The sequence below is a fragment of the Camelus ferus genome, chromosome 2 (assembly GCF_009834535.1).
Source record: "Camelus ferus isolate YT-003-E chromosome 2, BCGSAC_Cfer_1.0, whole genome shotgun sequence".
Taxonomy (NCBI): Eukaryota; Metazoa; Chordata; class Mammalia; order Artiodactyla; family Camelidae; genus Camelus; species Camelus ferus.
Genome location: NC_045697.1, coordinates 26,009,593 through 26,026,005, shown reverse-complemented (window position 1 = coordinate 26,026,005; position 16,413 = coordinate 26,009,593). Strand labels below are relative to the sequence as shown.

Sequence of the window (16,413 nt, the reverse complement as noted above, 5' to 3'; positions counted from 1 at the left end):
GAAATGGACAGAGAAGGACGAAAGGGACAGATTTTAGGACTCTGCACACAAAGTTGGTAGTTGTAATAGTAAGAAGAGATTTTCTTAGAGAAGATAAAGCCAAAAAAATGGAAAATAAGGAGAAGAAAAAGTTATTTTGTAAGTACTTATTCTTTGACGTCTGTCTTCTTTGTCTATGAAGTTGCCCCCTCTTCTCCCCGAAGATTCTCGCATGATTTTGGCTGCTTGAGAGGACAAAAGAAAGCCTTCACTGGGTTGTTATTTAAGGTGGCATTAAAGAGTGAATAGGATTTTGATGGACTCATAAAGTCAGGGATGAGAGATTGGAGCAGAGCAGTGGAGGAGAAGAAACTGTCAAATAACTAAGAGGGAGTACCATGATGGTACAGTGTATCTCTTCAACTAGCAGAGGAGAAAGCTCCCAGGAGACCGCCATGTTGCTCAGAGTGACTGACTTGTACCTGTTTGCTATGTAGGGCTGGAGTTTGCTGCCGGGAGGAATATGGACTTGGCATTTGTGCTCTGCATGGGATGATTTAGTACGTTCTTCTCCTAACCAGTTGTTTCAAATTCTTGGGACCTGCTTAAAAGTGATGGCTCCATGGATGATGCTATGGAAGGGAATCTTGGAAGAAACCCCATGAAGTTGTATCCAAACGTTTTTTGACACTCAAGGCCTTCCATAATGTGGCTTTGATGTGTGTTTTCAGACTTAGCTCTTTTGACTCTACACTACAAATCCTCTTCTTTCTTTACTTTATACTTTTATTATTCAATCTTGCCAGCCAGGAGCCCCTCCACTCCTTCACTTATCTATTTGGTTAAACTTAAGGTTTCTTCAGGTCAGGCTCAAATGTCATGATTTCTGTGAAAATAACCTCTGACCTCTTGTAAGCAGAATTGACAATCCTCATCTTTGTACTCTTATTTCCCATGGTTTGTCCTCAGTTTTAAACTTTTCTCTCCCTAGATTCATTGGTTTTTCATTTTGAGGCAACTTGAATGTATAAATACTCTGAATTTTCCTTTCAGCACAGGGCCCAGTAAATATTACACTCTTGGTAAATAGTTGAAATTGTTGGGTGATTGTTGTGCCAAATGGTTTAGGAGGGTCCAGGAAAATGAAGACTGAGAAAGTTATCAAGAGTCTTCAGAATGACTTTCTTGAGCAAAATTGTTAACATGTATATGCCAATTGCAAACAGCTGAATCCACATTTTTTCACTCTTTCACCATTGGAGTATAAAACATAAAGTAATGCAGTGAGATTAAGATCTTTATCATCAGAGCGTTGGGTAATGTGGTTAATTGATATAATCCAGCAGTCTGGTTTCTGAGATAATATTCTTGTTCACAGTGTATAGCTGTGCTTTTGAAATGGATTAGTTACAGTACCTGTTATGGCCAGCAGATGCCTGCAAACACCGTAAAATCACTTGGACCAGATTGTTTAAAAGAACACACTGCTGTTTTTTGGAACCATGGATTGCTAGTCTAGTATAATTTTTCTTATGTGATTCATTACCTCTTAATGCCAGATGAAGAGAAAATTGAAATGATATCCCACTTAAAAGGGGCACTTAATATTTTCCTTTCTGGCATATTAAGTGTATTTGAGGATATATGCTATTGGCATGTGATTTATAAAATTTAGACTGAAATGAGGAAAGAGAAAGCACTTGTAAATACTGTGCCATTCTGTTTTTGATAAAGGGGATTTTATTTTAATGTCTTCTGTTATCTTTTTCTCTAACCAATGCAGGAGAAGTATTCAAAAGGAATAATTCCCCTTTCTGCTATATCTACAGTACGAGTTCAAGGCGACAACAAATTTGAAGTTGTTACAACACAAAGAACTTTTGTTTTTAGAGTAGAAAAAGAAGGTAAGATTATTTCTTTATCCCTATGAAAATACAGACACTAATTTTTGACACGTCGGAAGATTTAATAAACCAGTTAAGCTAGAAATGTCAGGCAGTCTTTAAATATGTTATTTTTTAAACATTTTATGATAATTTTTTGAATGCCCTAATATTAAAACAATCCACTTGACAAGTCATTGTTCAGTATTCTCTCATGCAACAAGTATTTAGTGAGAATCTACTACATGCCAAGGATGCCTCTAAATTGGGAGCATGTAGCAGTGAAAAAAAGTAGACAAACATCTCTGCTCTTATGGAGCTCACCTTTAGCTGTTATTTTGATGGTGCAAAAAGTTTAACGTGGAGAAATGATTTTTCTAACAATGAAAAGATTGGTTTTATCAAAGCTTATGTATGACAGGTTTTAACTGAAAACACAGGCATAATAATCATTCTAGTATTGACTTTGGAGCATCATTTATGTTTCTTGAAATTTTTCACCTGTGTCATCTGCTGTGGGTCACTAGATGGTGAATATTGATCTAAAGATGGCATGTGGTTTATGGATGGAGCCTAAACCTTTAAATTTTCTCTGATATTTTGGGGGTGGGCAGGGAAGGGAGGCAGAGGAGTTAAAAGTTATAACTGTGATCGACTATCAACATATCAGAACGATAAACCTCACTACTTCTAAGTAATGTAGGTAAGGCCATCTTCATTTAGTAAAGAACTAGAGTTTTACCCTATTTTAAAGCCTACTTTTATTTTAGTATCGATTATAACGAAACTTGATTTTTAAAAGTACTTCTTGGTAGTTAATTATTTAAATAACGGTGATATGAAAAAAACTACTGAATACTTGATATCCGCTAAATGGTTCATTTTCACAATAGTCTTATGAGGCATGTAGGTATTACAGTTACTCTGTTTTACACATGTAAGTATTTACCTTTTATAAATGATGATCGTATTAGCTGTTATGGGGCAATATTTGTTTTTTTTAAACTGCTCGGTTCCTAGAACTTATACCAATGCATCATGCCACATAGAAAGCATCTAATAAATCTTACGTATCACTGACAAGCTTCCATTATTGCTTGGGATAATCAGTAAATGGATACATTCCAGCTGCTGTACCCACTGGAGCAGCTTTTTTCCAGACTAGGAGTCACTCACTAGCCATTAGTCAGATCAATTTAGTGGTTTCTGATGGTCCCCCACAAAATCCCCCAAAGCAAAAAACAAACATGAAGTAGAGTAAGAAATATCAAAGTGCATTGCTTACAGTAAGTGTAAGTAACATAGTGTGAAACATACCTATGTATATACCACCCTGGTGTAACGTAAAACGTGTTTCTTACTTCACTTGCTGTTAAAAAAAAATGTCGAGAGCTATAGCCTAGAGTTGGGGTTGGCAAAGTGTGGCCTGTAACCTAAACCTGGCCCACTGCTTGTTTTTGTAAATGCGGTCTTGTTCACCCCAGCCTCTCTCATTCATTTACATTTTGCCTCAGGGCTGTTTGTGTGCATCAGGGCAGCCTTGAGTCCTGGCAGCGCAGACTGTATGGCCGGGAAGCCTAGGATATTTACTGTCTAGCCCTTTGCAGAAAAAGTTTGCCAACCCCTGTCTTAGAGTATTTTATATAGAAATATGTATTGTGAATGATTGCCTGAAATTCAGAAAGTTACCCATAGTGTATCTGAAATCACAAATTCTCTCTTCCTGTACTTCTTAAAACACATGGCATTGCCTAAAACCCTGGCTATCGGGATGGTCTTCCTAATGCTTTGGCCTCCACTGCCCCGAGGTGATTGAGGTGATTGCTTGTTTCTTTGAGGTGTTAGCTCTTCCTCTTGGCTCCTCCTACTGAATTTCACATATGCCACATAGTCTTCATTTTAATATAGACGTACTAAATAAAGCTTCCAACTTGTGTGAAAATCTGTTTAGCCATATTTACTTGTAACAGTGAAAAATTAAACAGACACGTTTTATTTAAATAAAATGTATCAACCCACACATGTTTAAAAGTTACAATGTTTACAATTGACCAGTAAGTCCTTTTGTGGTGTGTAGTTCATCTTTATGATGTAAACTGAGTATAAGAATTTCATGAACCTTGGTTTGAATTATTGTTTGTTAAATAAAGTCTTACGTCTTTAATTTTTGAAACCTTAGAAATACTGCTTCAGTGAAAACTGAAGTTTATCCACATGGAATTACTGAATATGCTATTTTCATTGAAAGTCATTTTTACATAGTAACAACTCACATCTTTAAAGATGAGTGTAGAGGTGTGTGTGTGTGTGTGTGTGTGCGTGTGTATATGTATATGAAAGTAAGTAGCATATGTGTCTATGTATTTAGTATGGAGTCTTTAACAGGATACTAAATATGTTTTCAGTGTATTTTTTTCCTCCTTCCATATATACAAATGGTTGATTATTTTTTATTTGGTGGGAACTGAGAAATCAACCACATTTGCTTATAAAAATTTTGATTTAATGAACTTAAGCCAAATTAAACTTTGCTTCAGTTTAATTAAGAAGCAAAATCAAAGTTTAGAACAGAAAGGACAATAGATTGACATCTCAACAGAGATGAATTCTTCACTTTTGGTGAAAGGTTTTGAATGACCTATATACGCAGCTGTCCTTGGTCTCCCAGAAACCAGCATCACTCTTTCTAAACTGCCGCTTCGCCCGCTGGCATTGCTTAGAGAGGATGGCAATCTGGCATCTTTTCCCCACAAATTCTCTAAGGCTTCAATTCCTCTGGGTTTCCCAGTGAAATACTGTTATTTTCTTAGTTGAAAGTTAATTATATGGAAATGATAACATCTTTCAAATTCTCCTCCTCCAAAAGAAAACTTAGTCTGATTCCTTTTGTCCTCAAGCAGACCCGCTGGAATTGCTCAGAGGGTCATAAGAGCTAATGACCCATGTTCCCTTAGCACCTGTGGTCACACAGGCAGATATGTACAAAAAACAGGTGATATTTTGAGTGGGCAGTTCTCATAGTTAGAAGAAGGCTTAAGAAGTCTAAGTGGTCATTCCCTTTCCAGGACCATTTTCAGTCCCAGCCCTCGGCTGCAGGCCCTGTGTTCATGTCCATCAGCTGGCTGCAGCCCCCGGGAGACAGGCAGGTGTGTCACCCTTTCAAATCTGTTTCTGTGCAACATTGTACAGCCCTCCAGTGGCAGCTCAGAAACTGCAAAGCTTTTGTGTGTGTGTGTGTGTGTGTGTGAAAAACACTTAGGGATTTGGGATAAGAAACATATAAATTTCCCTTAGTTGTTTTGGGTGAATAGACTTACCTGTTTAGAAATCTTCCTTGTTTCTAAAAGCAGAGCATGGGACATTTGATGTCTGGAGGGAGAGCAATGAGAGTTAAAAGTTCTCTGCTGTGTACTTTGAGTGACTCCTATGATAAAATAGGCTGCAAACTGTGCAGCCATCGTTAAATCTTCTCTCGCTCGCATCTAGCACAACAACAGATCTTACCAGTGTAACTTTGGAAATTTGTCTAGATTCTGACCAATTCTCAGTGTCTCCACCACTTTCCCTCTGGCACAGGCCACCGCTTCGTCTACCTGGATGATTGCCATAACCTCCCTGGATCGACTGTGGTCATATTTTGAGTAGAGTTATCAGAGCACTCGTTCAGCAAGGAAGTCAGATCCCGTCTGTCCGTTTCCGATGTCCTGTAGTCTTTCCATCTCGCTGAGTAAAGTACTTGTGATCTCCAGAAGCCCCTGCATCATCTGGCCCTGGTCTCTCTGTCCTGTTTCCTTCTGTGCTCTCCCTCCTCGCTGCACCGCAGGCTCTGGTCCCGTGAACGTGCCAAACCTGCTGCTGCCTTGGCCTCAACGCCTGCTGCTTTCTGCGTCCTGGAGCGCTCTTCCTTCAGCCACCCTTCTGACTTGCTACATCACTTCCTCTTCTAAGCTGTTGCTTAACCATTGCCTTCTTTCTGAGGCTACTTGTATTACGCTACATAGAATAGCGCTTCCTGTGCCCCTCATCTTGTGCTTTAATTTATTCCCTTGCATTTGTCACCATGTAACATAGAACTACATTTTATTGCCTTCCTCCTTTCACAAGAGTGTGAACTTCCAGAGAGGAAGGCCATGATCTGTCTTGTTCACTGCTTCATTCCTGGTATTCAGGACAGGGCTTAGAACCTAGTGGGCCCTCAGTAGACATTTGTATCAATGAGTCATTATCAATTTCAAGAACAACCCTGGTGTGTAGTAATGCCTTCTGTAATATTGATCGTGGGTTACACTACACTGAGAGATCTTTAGTTCGATTATATTACATCAAAAGTAAGAGTCTATCCAAACTTTGTTAGAATCGTTTACTAATGTTTTACACGGCCCTCGTGTAGTAATCCCTCATATAGTCAATCCTCTGTTGCTAATGAAAATGCCTCCTGTTAAATCCTGTGGTCCAGAGCATAGTGAGTCTTTCCTGTCAATGATTTTTTAACAGCTGTTTTGATTTGCGCACTGTAAGTTGGCATTCCTGAAAACCTCAAGAGCTAAGCTGAGGCTGAGGGTAAGGCTGCTGTCTTTTATTTACATTCTAGCATAATCACAAGAAAGTGGCGATTTTGTTTCCCCTCTTCCCTTTTTTCTTTTTCCAACCTGGAAAGCTCTACTCTGAGCAAAGGCATATCTAGGTCAGAGCACATTCTCCGAAGGAACAGTGCTTAGATCAAGACAGGTGCTCAATAAATATTTGTTATTGGAAGGAATAAAAGTACCTTGGCATGAAGAGCAGGCAGAAGCCAGCCTAGTATCTGGCTTTGCCTTTGCCCAGGGGAAAGTCACTATTTGCTTTGGAATATTGTGACTTACCAAAGTATGTTCCCTGTGGCCAATGTGCGCACTTGGCACAGCCAAATACCAATGACACTTGTAATCTCTTTTATTGTGTTTGAATTGTCTGTATCACTGTTTATCTCCTCTGGCTTGGGTAATTAAATATAAACTGAGTGTTACTGTACAGTCCTGTTCTTCTGCATGACTGTTTACTTCCTATTAGTAAATGAGGCCCTCAGGAGCTAGACAATTCTTTTAGGCGATAAGGGAACCATTTGTTGAGATGCAGCCATTATACACCTGAGTCCAACAGTTAATGCAATTGCCAGTTTCAAATTATTTCCTGGGAAACTGGGATACCTACGCTAATAGTAGTCTGGAAACCACAATCACTTTGGCCCAGTTCATTAAATTATGACCTACTTTTCAAAGTCAGTGATTTATGTGGATTAACATAAGCAAACAAACAAAAAACATCGTGTACCATTTCCTTGGCAGGAATATCGTGTGTGTATTTAATGATCACAAGCAATCATCAAGTGAAGTGGAAGGTCTGTTGCTGTTACTGAAAGTAATGAGTTACCACAGCGCAGTCTGTCTATGCAGATGCGAAATGTAGGGTTGCTGCTGTGCATCGACATTGGCTTATTTACCTGAATATTTCACCTTTTAGCTCATAATGATGCTGGGGAAGTTGGAGAAATATTTCGTTCTGATATAGAGGAACAAGCACTGTTATTTGGGGATCACGTAATACCTGCCATCAAATGTTGTTGAATGAGTTTTTAGTGAATACTTGTGGTCGTTAAAGACACAACTAACTGATTTTAGTAGTTTTGAAGGTGAACAAGAGTGAAGATAATTTAAAAATTAAGACTTGTACTATAACATAACTCTGGATCCATCTTTGAATGTAAGCAAGTCTAGTCTGGAGACTTATGTCCGTCCACAATGACATGACCTCTGAGCAGACCTGTCTTAGAAGGATCTGAGATACTGGCCAGTTTCCCAAGCTTGAGGCCTGCTTACTCTCTCCTTCTCAAAAAATTCTCCTCCCTGGAATTCAGTCTGTTTTATTGGTTTTTACCTTGATAACTGTGTCTCCATTTTTCTTTTTTCTGGCCCATCTTCAAGCCTCCTAGAATTGGTTATACCTCCAGCAGGCACCGCGTCTTCTCCTTTTACGTTAAACGTTTATCCACTATCAAGAGTCTTGTGTAGACGACCTTCATTCACATACTGCTACCAGTCTGCCTAGATGCTCGCACCAGGGCACCGAAAACCCAAGGTGGTTCTGTAACTAAAATAGAGACCCTCCTACCTTCTGTGGTCAGTTCATGATTCCAAGCTACCTTTTCTTCTGAGTAATTTTTTTTTTTTTTTTTGAGAACAGCGGTCAAACATATTTAAAACCTCAGCTATTTTACTCTGCTGAATGTCTTAACCCCTCGGAGGTTCTTTTCTTTCCATTTTCATTGTACTTTAAGTCTCTGTTGCCTTTGTGCTGACCCCTAAGCTTCCGGTTTGGTCTGTCATCATCCTAATCATGCCCTTTTCTTGCTCAGAATTGTCAGATGCTTCTCCTCGGCCTCCATAATAACGACCAGACTCCTTACTAGGGCCCTGTAGGTTCTATAGCTGTATTTTCCCACTATTTCTCTATGAGTTCAAAATTATAAATATATTCATCTATAAATTCGTCCCTGAGCAGACGTTGGCTGTCTCTGCTTTTGTTCTTGTGTTTCCCCTGCTTAGACACTGTTTTATACCTCCTTCCCCCAGACTCCAGTTTTGTCTTTGAAATTGCTCCTCATTGTCAAGACCTAGCACAGACGTCCTTTTTTTCCCTCAAAGTGCCGAGAGTTAAAACATTTGTTTCCCCTAATTTTAATACTAACTTGCTATATGACCTTCAGCAAACCACTTACCTCCACTGAATTGACTCATATATTATTGGACACCATTTATATGACATTTATAGTATTCTGTGTTCCCTTATGTGTTCACATCTAACTTGACTTACAGCTTTGATTGCTCTCTGGGGACTAGATCGAATTCCAAGGCCCGTAACACGGTGTGTTGTATATAGTTGAAGGTCACTTAGTTTTTGTGGAAGGAGTGAGAGAACTGAGTTTTAATTTAATAGATGAGATGCTGCTGTCAGTGACGGGTGAGTGACTCGCACGGCAAGCACCTCCTTGAGTAGGTTCCAAGTACCTGTAGAAAGTAAGCTTTTCTGGGTATTTTAGTAACTGCATTGCTGGGTACGATCTGTTAGCTGTTCCGTAGCCATATTACTCTCATATATTAAGAGAGACAATCCAGTGTCATGAATAATGTAAAAGAATGCTGCTTAGATGTTAACATGGATACGCATCATCTGGAGAAGATTCTGATTCGTTAGGTCTGGAGCGGGGCCTGGGATTGTATGTTTCTGCTCAGCTCTCAGGTGAAGCCAGTGGTACTGGTTGCAGGACAACGGAGTCCTGTAACCAGTACATACCTTCTGGTTCTGCACACAAGGGTATTTTTAACCCATGGTGGGTAGAACCCATGGTTGGTGAATCTGGGGGTGCAGAGGGCTGACTGTAAGGGACTTGAGCATCTGGAGATTCTGGCATCCACGACAGCCCTGGAACCAGTCTCCTGTGGATACTGAGGGAGGACTAGTAAGAGTGAGTTCTTTTCCCTAACAGAACTAGGCCATTAGCCCTGCTGACAGTAGCATTTAGGTTGTGGTTCTGGGAAAGAATCTATAAATTATCTGTTGCAAAGAAAGTTGATCTCTTTCCACATGGCTGTGTCTTTATAACTTACTAACTATGGATCTCTGTGCCTTCTCTTGTCTTTATTTTCAGAGGAGAGAAATGACTGGATCAGCCTACTGTTAAATGCCCTGAAATTACAGTCCCTTTCCTCCCAGTCTCCAGCAGTTGCTGCGCCTGAGAAATGTGGATATCTTGAACTGAGAGGCTATAAAGCTAAAATTTTTACTGTATTAAGTGGAAACAGCGTGTGGCTTTGCAAAAACGAACAGGTGATCTATGCTGGACTAATTGCAGATTGTGGTTCCTTGTATTACAAACCTTACAAACTACATGAGCAGCTGTGCTTTGTTTGTTAGGCTTGTTAATGTTTTCACTCATGGAGTCTGGCTTTTGCCTTGTATACTCCAAATGCGACAGAGTTGCTTTGTTGCATTGGCTCCGTTCCACCTGCAGCAGGTAGGTAATCTACATCAAATTGGAGACTGGACATCACCTTCTTTAAGGAACTAAGGAAATAGAATCAATGGAAATTAAGTTTTGAAAAGTATCCTTTAGATGAAGGAACGTTGCAAAACTACACGAGAGCATAATTAAGAACCAATTAACTGTTAAGCTGTTGATGAAATAGGTCTAGTTCTGCACCTGTTGCATTTCTTTTGCTTTTGTGATGAAACTAGAGTAGGCACAAGTCCCATTTCTTGAGTTTACTGGGTTTGGGGCGAGGTGGGGGGTCCTGTTTTTTTTATTTGATTTTGGTTTTTTGGGTGTTTTGTTTTTTGTTTTTGTTTTTGAGCAGGTATGTTGACTGCAAAGGAGATCATTTACTAGAGGCAAATGATTGGTGTACACACATACGCACATATGCACATGCATACATGCACATATCACATATATAAATAAGAAGGACTTGTTGGGACGTTGAATTCGGTTGACATCAGAGGATTCAGTAGAGAATTTAAATGGTTTGAGGAGACTGACGTTAAAGTTTTTAACAAATCCTGTAACTTCATGTGATTCTGTAGGCTTCTTTTTCTCTACCGTATCTGGCTTTTAATATGTATAAGAAAATTATTTTCTTATCCCCTTTTAGGAATGAATTCTTGCTTAATCTGTCAGCCTAGAATACATTAGATGCTTAGTCATTATTTGTGGAATTAAGCAGTGTGTTTTGGACATCTGATCTAAGATGAACTCATTTGTTTTTAAATTATAATGGATTACGATAAGGTGAAATGGAAATGCCGGCTGTTTTCATAACAAAAAATAGAGATAGCAACTCGAAACAAACAGGAGTTTCCAAAAAATTAACTGTAGATCTTTATCCAAGGCATCCAGTGAACTTCAGTGTGAACTTACTCATTACATTTTGGGGATAAGATTTCTTGGCCAATTAACTATGGGAGACGTCATTGAGCACTGTTGGCATATTAATAACTTGGATAGTTAGCATCTTCCTCAGGAAGAGTAGTGATTTACAGCTTAATCATGTGTCTGAGCTGAATATGAACATTTTCAGTCTCTGAAGCAAGGTGATTAAAACTTTCTTTTAATTGGAATAAGGTTAAAAATGCATAATTTGCATGTATCAGAATGGAAGTTACTCTGCCAGATTAATTGAGGTATTCATTTTTTACTTAGGCAGACCTGATGAACTTCAAATTATTAGGTTCATTGCTTACATTAGCTGGATTGTCTGAGTTTATGTTATTCCCTAAAAGTGAAGTAGAAATTTTTAAAGTTTTATTTATACGTTCTGGCTAGCAAAAAGTTACATGAAATTCTTGCTTTAATATTAATAATTGAGCATAAAAAGCATAGTAATGACTACCGTTTGTTGAGTACCAGGTACTGTGCTGATGAATTTATAAACATTCCCTTTTAATCTTTCCCACAAATGTAAGAGGAAGATATTCTCATCCATGTTTCATAGACGGGGAGAATGAGGATTAAGTAACTTGTTTAAGGATTATAGTTCATCATGCAGAGTTTACTTTAAAACCAGAACTTTATAAGCTTAAGCCTAGCTTCTTAGCTGCTACAGCAAACTGTCTTTTTAAAGTCTATGTTGAAAAGAAAATTTCTGACTTGTGACCTTTTAGAAATAGCCTAAGAAATCTTCCCTTGAATAACTTAGTTTCCTAGGAGGCTGGAGTGTGCCTTCAGTAAACACTGTATCCCATGTCAGACCTTCTAAAAATGATGTGCTTGCAGAGGAGGATGCAAGTTTTACCTTCCAGGAGGAAAAGTCAGGCAGCACCAGCATTTATGCTGCCTGGTGAGCTCAGTGCTTTATTAGACTTGTGCAGAAGTTACTGAGAAGGGCAAAACAGGGCATCTAATGAAGTCTGGGAATTTGAAACACTTCCATATACAAGGAATGAGTATCACCTCCTTAAAAATTAAAGCATTCATGCTGGACCCCTTTTGAGAGGTCAGCCTATTTTTGATAAATATATATTTCAAGTTTTTTTTAATGCATTAGCACTCCTGTATATATTCTTAAAAAGTGCATTCTATTGTTTGTATATGCGGTCTTTAAAAAAAAAAAATTGAATCATAGTATATGGAGCCAGGTCTTAAGGGACTTGGTCTTGAGTCAAACCTTAAGGAACTAGTTGGCCTAAGACTGGGTGGGTAAATTAAGGAAGACCCTTTATACGTAGGCCCTGACATACCATTCCAGTTTCATCTGTTTTTACATCCTGGTGTACGTCTTTCTTTCCAGAGCAAGGTTGCTCATTCTCACGTGCCTGACCAGATTGTGTGGAGAACTTGGGTAACAAGCACAGTGAGTCCCTTCTCCTGAATGCAGAGGGCTTTAAGCTAGTGTTTTAGGAAAAGCACTCAAAGATAGTAAAATAGTTAGATGTAACTTCTAAAAATTTTATATACACAATACATGGAGTAATCTTATGTTTTTTTTAACTGACAGAAGTGTTAGATTTGAATCTCTATATCTTAATTTGTATTGGACCTAATTTAAGTCCATGCATCAAACTTTAATTAAAAAATATTTAAAACAGCAATGTTATTGCCTATATAACTTACAGTATACATAGAATGAAAAATAAAATTGACCTACAATCCCCCTCGACATATAAACTATTTTCTTTTTTTTTTTTGCTTCTATTTATATATAGTTAAATACTAATTTATTTTGGAAGTCACTCCAGAGAGAGTAGACAGTGGATAGTGTTGGTTCTAAACTATAGCTACTGATTTGTTTTTATTTTTATTTTTTGGCTATAAGCTCAATTTTTGTATAAAACTTTAATTTTTCAGCTTATAAATTATATGAAAACTGTTTAATTCTTTTTTCTTAATACAGACTTTTATTACCAGAGTATGATCTATTGGAGAAATTAAAACTCTGTCTGCAAAGTCAGCATAAAAGAAAGTGTTTGAAAAACAATTTGAAACCATCGTTATTTCCCATAAGTTCCTTTAACTCTGTGCCTATGTCTGGAAATTTACTCTAATTTTGTGGATTATTATTAATCTTTCCTAGAGCTTTTCCTCTGCTTCCAATAGGTATCCTTAAGATTCCATGTCAAACATGCGTACAGATATATTTTCAGTGATTCTTTCACGTTTTCTGGATCTACCTCTTCTGAGTCAAGAGCCTATACATTTCTTTAAATTAAAATAGGTATTAGAATAGACTGTCATAACAAAGCCAATAACTTCTTTATTTCTTAAGGGAAGTGGCATGATGTTAGCCAGGAGAACGCCAGTCTGCACATTCCCTCCAGAGTTCACTGCCAACTCCACGCTCTATGCAATTAACATGGACTTTTCGTTTTGTTAGTTGCTCAGTTCAAAGATTCACTTTTATTTATCCATGTTATAAGTGTTTGTTGGGCATCTCTTCATTCGTGAGCACTGCTCTAGGCATTTGGGGCACAGTGGTAACGCAAAGGGTTACTGTTCTTTAAGATCTTACCTTCCATTGGGGGTAACACACAGTGATAAATAAATGAGAGAGATTTCTGATAGCCTTCTGTTTGTAGCCTTCGCTTTCATTTTGATGATCTTTTTGGACAAGAGTTCTTGTAACCCATTTCTAAAGAATTGTTTACATTGAAAGTTCTGTTAGGTACATGAATAGACATCAGTTTCATTTTAACCTTAAAAGCATTATAATTTTTATATTCCCAAATTAAGGCTGTGGTGATTTACTTTATTCACTGCTCTGCCATTCGGAGTTCGAGGAAAGTAGCTGACACTCAGTAAACATTTCTAGAATGAAATTGTTGAATTAATGGTCATTTATAGCTGTTTTCATGAGTAGAGAGTTTATATATGAATAAAAATTCTTTTAATACTGCTTTCTCTTTATGGAGTCTATCTTCATTTTTTTCGTATTTATTTACTGGGATTTTATTGTCATTTCTGACAATTTCTTTAAGCTTTTCACGTAATATAGATGTTAATCTTCATGTCATATTTTCTACAGCTGGTTTTCTAAGCTGTCACTTATTTTTCATTTTTCTGTTAATTTTTGTCACATAGAAATTTTGTTTATAGAAATAACTTTTTAAATCAGTTCAAAGCTTATAGACTTTCTGTATTCTAGAAAAATAATGATTTTATACATTTATTTTTCTCAAAATGATGTGGCTATGGTATAAGCTAGTATTTTAAAAATTTTATTGGAGGTTATAAAATATGAACACACACCAAAGTATATGCAGTGTTTTATATATACAGTATTGCTACTGGAATGGACTTTCTGCAAAGAGATACGAGGCAAATTTAAGATAATTGACTTTGGTTTCCATTTGTTATATTGTCCTGACAGCCCGTCTCACATCTTTTCCTGATGAGTTTTTGAATATCATGTTAATATTAGGGAATTCATTACAACCAGATGTCTTGCTTGGTAGGTTTGTGTATCCATTTAATGATAATTGAGGCATTGAGGTTTTAACTGCATTCACTTGATTAAACATTTCTCAAATCAGCGTACAACAAGAGACTCATTCCCCCAGCATAATGTTCCCTGGTGTCTGGCATGGGAATGAGACTCTAATAGAATGTAAATAGACCTCATAGAGCTCTGGGTTGTGTGGTGCAGAAAGAAGCAGCAGGATGTAGGTGGTGGCCTCAGATTCTCTGGGTTCTGTATCTGGCCAAACTCTGCATCTGGTGTTGCCCCGGAAATCTGGTGCCAATGTCATACAATGCCACATCTGTTTTCCACAAATGTCTAAGCACCAAGTTCTTAAAATCCTGGAATGGAAACCTGGCATCTGGTATTTCCAAAAATAGGTTTGAGATTGCAGCAAATTTGTGGTTAACAAACCCTTCTTTAATTTTTCTTCTTAGGAATCAAACTTTGATTTTGTTCCTTCACTTTCTAGTTCTAAACTGTGGCTTTTGCCAGGCTCTGTTGCTCCAAATTCGTACAAATAACCCATTTCAGTGTCTTGGTAAATATTTGCCATTAATTCCAATCTGAATGTTGAGTATGGAATCATTGGTGTGACTACTTTCAGTCACTGTAAATAAAATGAAAATATCCTCATTGAAGACAAATTCTGTATTTGGAACCCTCAAATGAGAGGATTGTCTGAATGTATTAGACCCTCCCTCAACTTGTATTTGTTTGTTTAGTTTTTATAGCAGTGTTATATTTCTGCCGTTTCATCAGTGAGGTCCAGATGAATTAAGGAACTTGTCAGTAGTCATACAGCCAGTAAACGGGTCAGCCAAGATTCCCGCCTAGTTCTGACTCCCAGTGCCCACGTCTTCATTACCACCTTTGCAGGATCAAGTCTGTTCTGCCACGCGTGGCCATTGATGCTCTTTGAGAGCCCACCCTGTGTGACAGCAGACCAACTGTAAAATATAGTTTACTCCAGAATCTGTTTTTAGCTTTATGCTTTCTATAATATATTTCTACCCACTGAATTTCTATGCTCATTGTTTTTTCAGTCCAGTTTATAGCATTTTAAATGTTGAAGTTGGGCATGTCCCTGACTTGTGCCTATTTTTCAAAATGAGAATAATGCTCACAATCAGACTGTGGTTAATAGGTGGTTATTTTAAATTTTCTTGAAAGTCTAACATTCACATTCCATTCCGTTGTTAAAAATGTCTATGTGCCTGCAGGTTATTTTTTAAGCACGCATTTTCTTGTAATTAACCTTTTAGTAGGTAATAACGTTCGGTTGGCTTCAAGTTCAAGAGGTACAAAATAATAGTAATAACAAAAGCTGCGGGGCCGATGCAGTGCTTACTGCCCCAGGCATTCCTCTAAGTGTATTTTAGGTATTAACTTAATTCACACACACTGATGCAGTCCGTACTACTGTTACCCTCATTCTGCAGACAGGTGAACTGAAGCCAGAGAGAGAGGTAGTCCTGATCAGGCTGGTCTGGGTTTTGTTGTCTGTCCGGTCAAGTGTCCCTTGCGTTCTTCGCAAAGTGGCACATGAACACAAGTCTCCGGGTTGTTTCGGTGCTTACCCTACACCATGCATTTTCCTTCTGTTGCACTTATTACAGTCCTGTCTCATTCCCTACTTAGACTGTACGCTTCCCCAAGGTGAGTGCCCTGCTTCTGTGCAGACCCAGGACCTAGCATAATTTGGGGCACTTGCTTCGTACTTACTAAACATGGTTTTCTCCAGGACAAATTTTCTCATTTTGAAAATGGCTGTATCTGCTCTGCCTTCTTCAAAGAATTGTTCTGAGAATCAAATGAGAGATCATGGCTGTTTGTAAGCTTCAGAGCACTACACAGATATTAAATCAGTTACGCAGTGTATATGCTTGAGGAAGAACGGTGGTTTTAAAGCCTCTGGACGCTGGCACAAGGGTTGGCACCTAGGACAGATAGTTTCTTGACAGCCCGGTGTGTCACTGTGTTCTGACCAGCCAGTCTTAGCCAGCAGTCCTAATAATTTCACGTGGGTCTTGCATAATCTGATTACGTGCTTGTTTTGCTCTGCA

The 16,413-nt window shown here is 38.2% G+C and overlaps 1 protein-coding gene across 2 annotated transcripts in view; it reads left to right on the top strand.

Moving 5' to 3' along the window:
• Positions 1-16,413, top strand: part of ARAP2 (ArfGAP with RhoGAP domain, ankyrin repeat and PH domain 2) — a 162,249-nt gene that overhangs the window by 47,702 nt on the left and 98,134 nt on the right. For both annotated transcript variants that reach the window (XM_032495553.1, XM_032495548.1), the window contains exons 8-9: positions 1,763-1,883; positions 9,547-9,725. In XM_032495553.1, the coding sequence (XP_032351444.1) occupies positions 1,763-1,883; positions 9,547-9,725 (300 nt within the window). The remainder of the gene's footprint in view (positions 1-1,762; positions 1,884-9,546; positions 9,726-16,413) is intronic.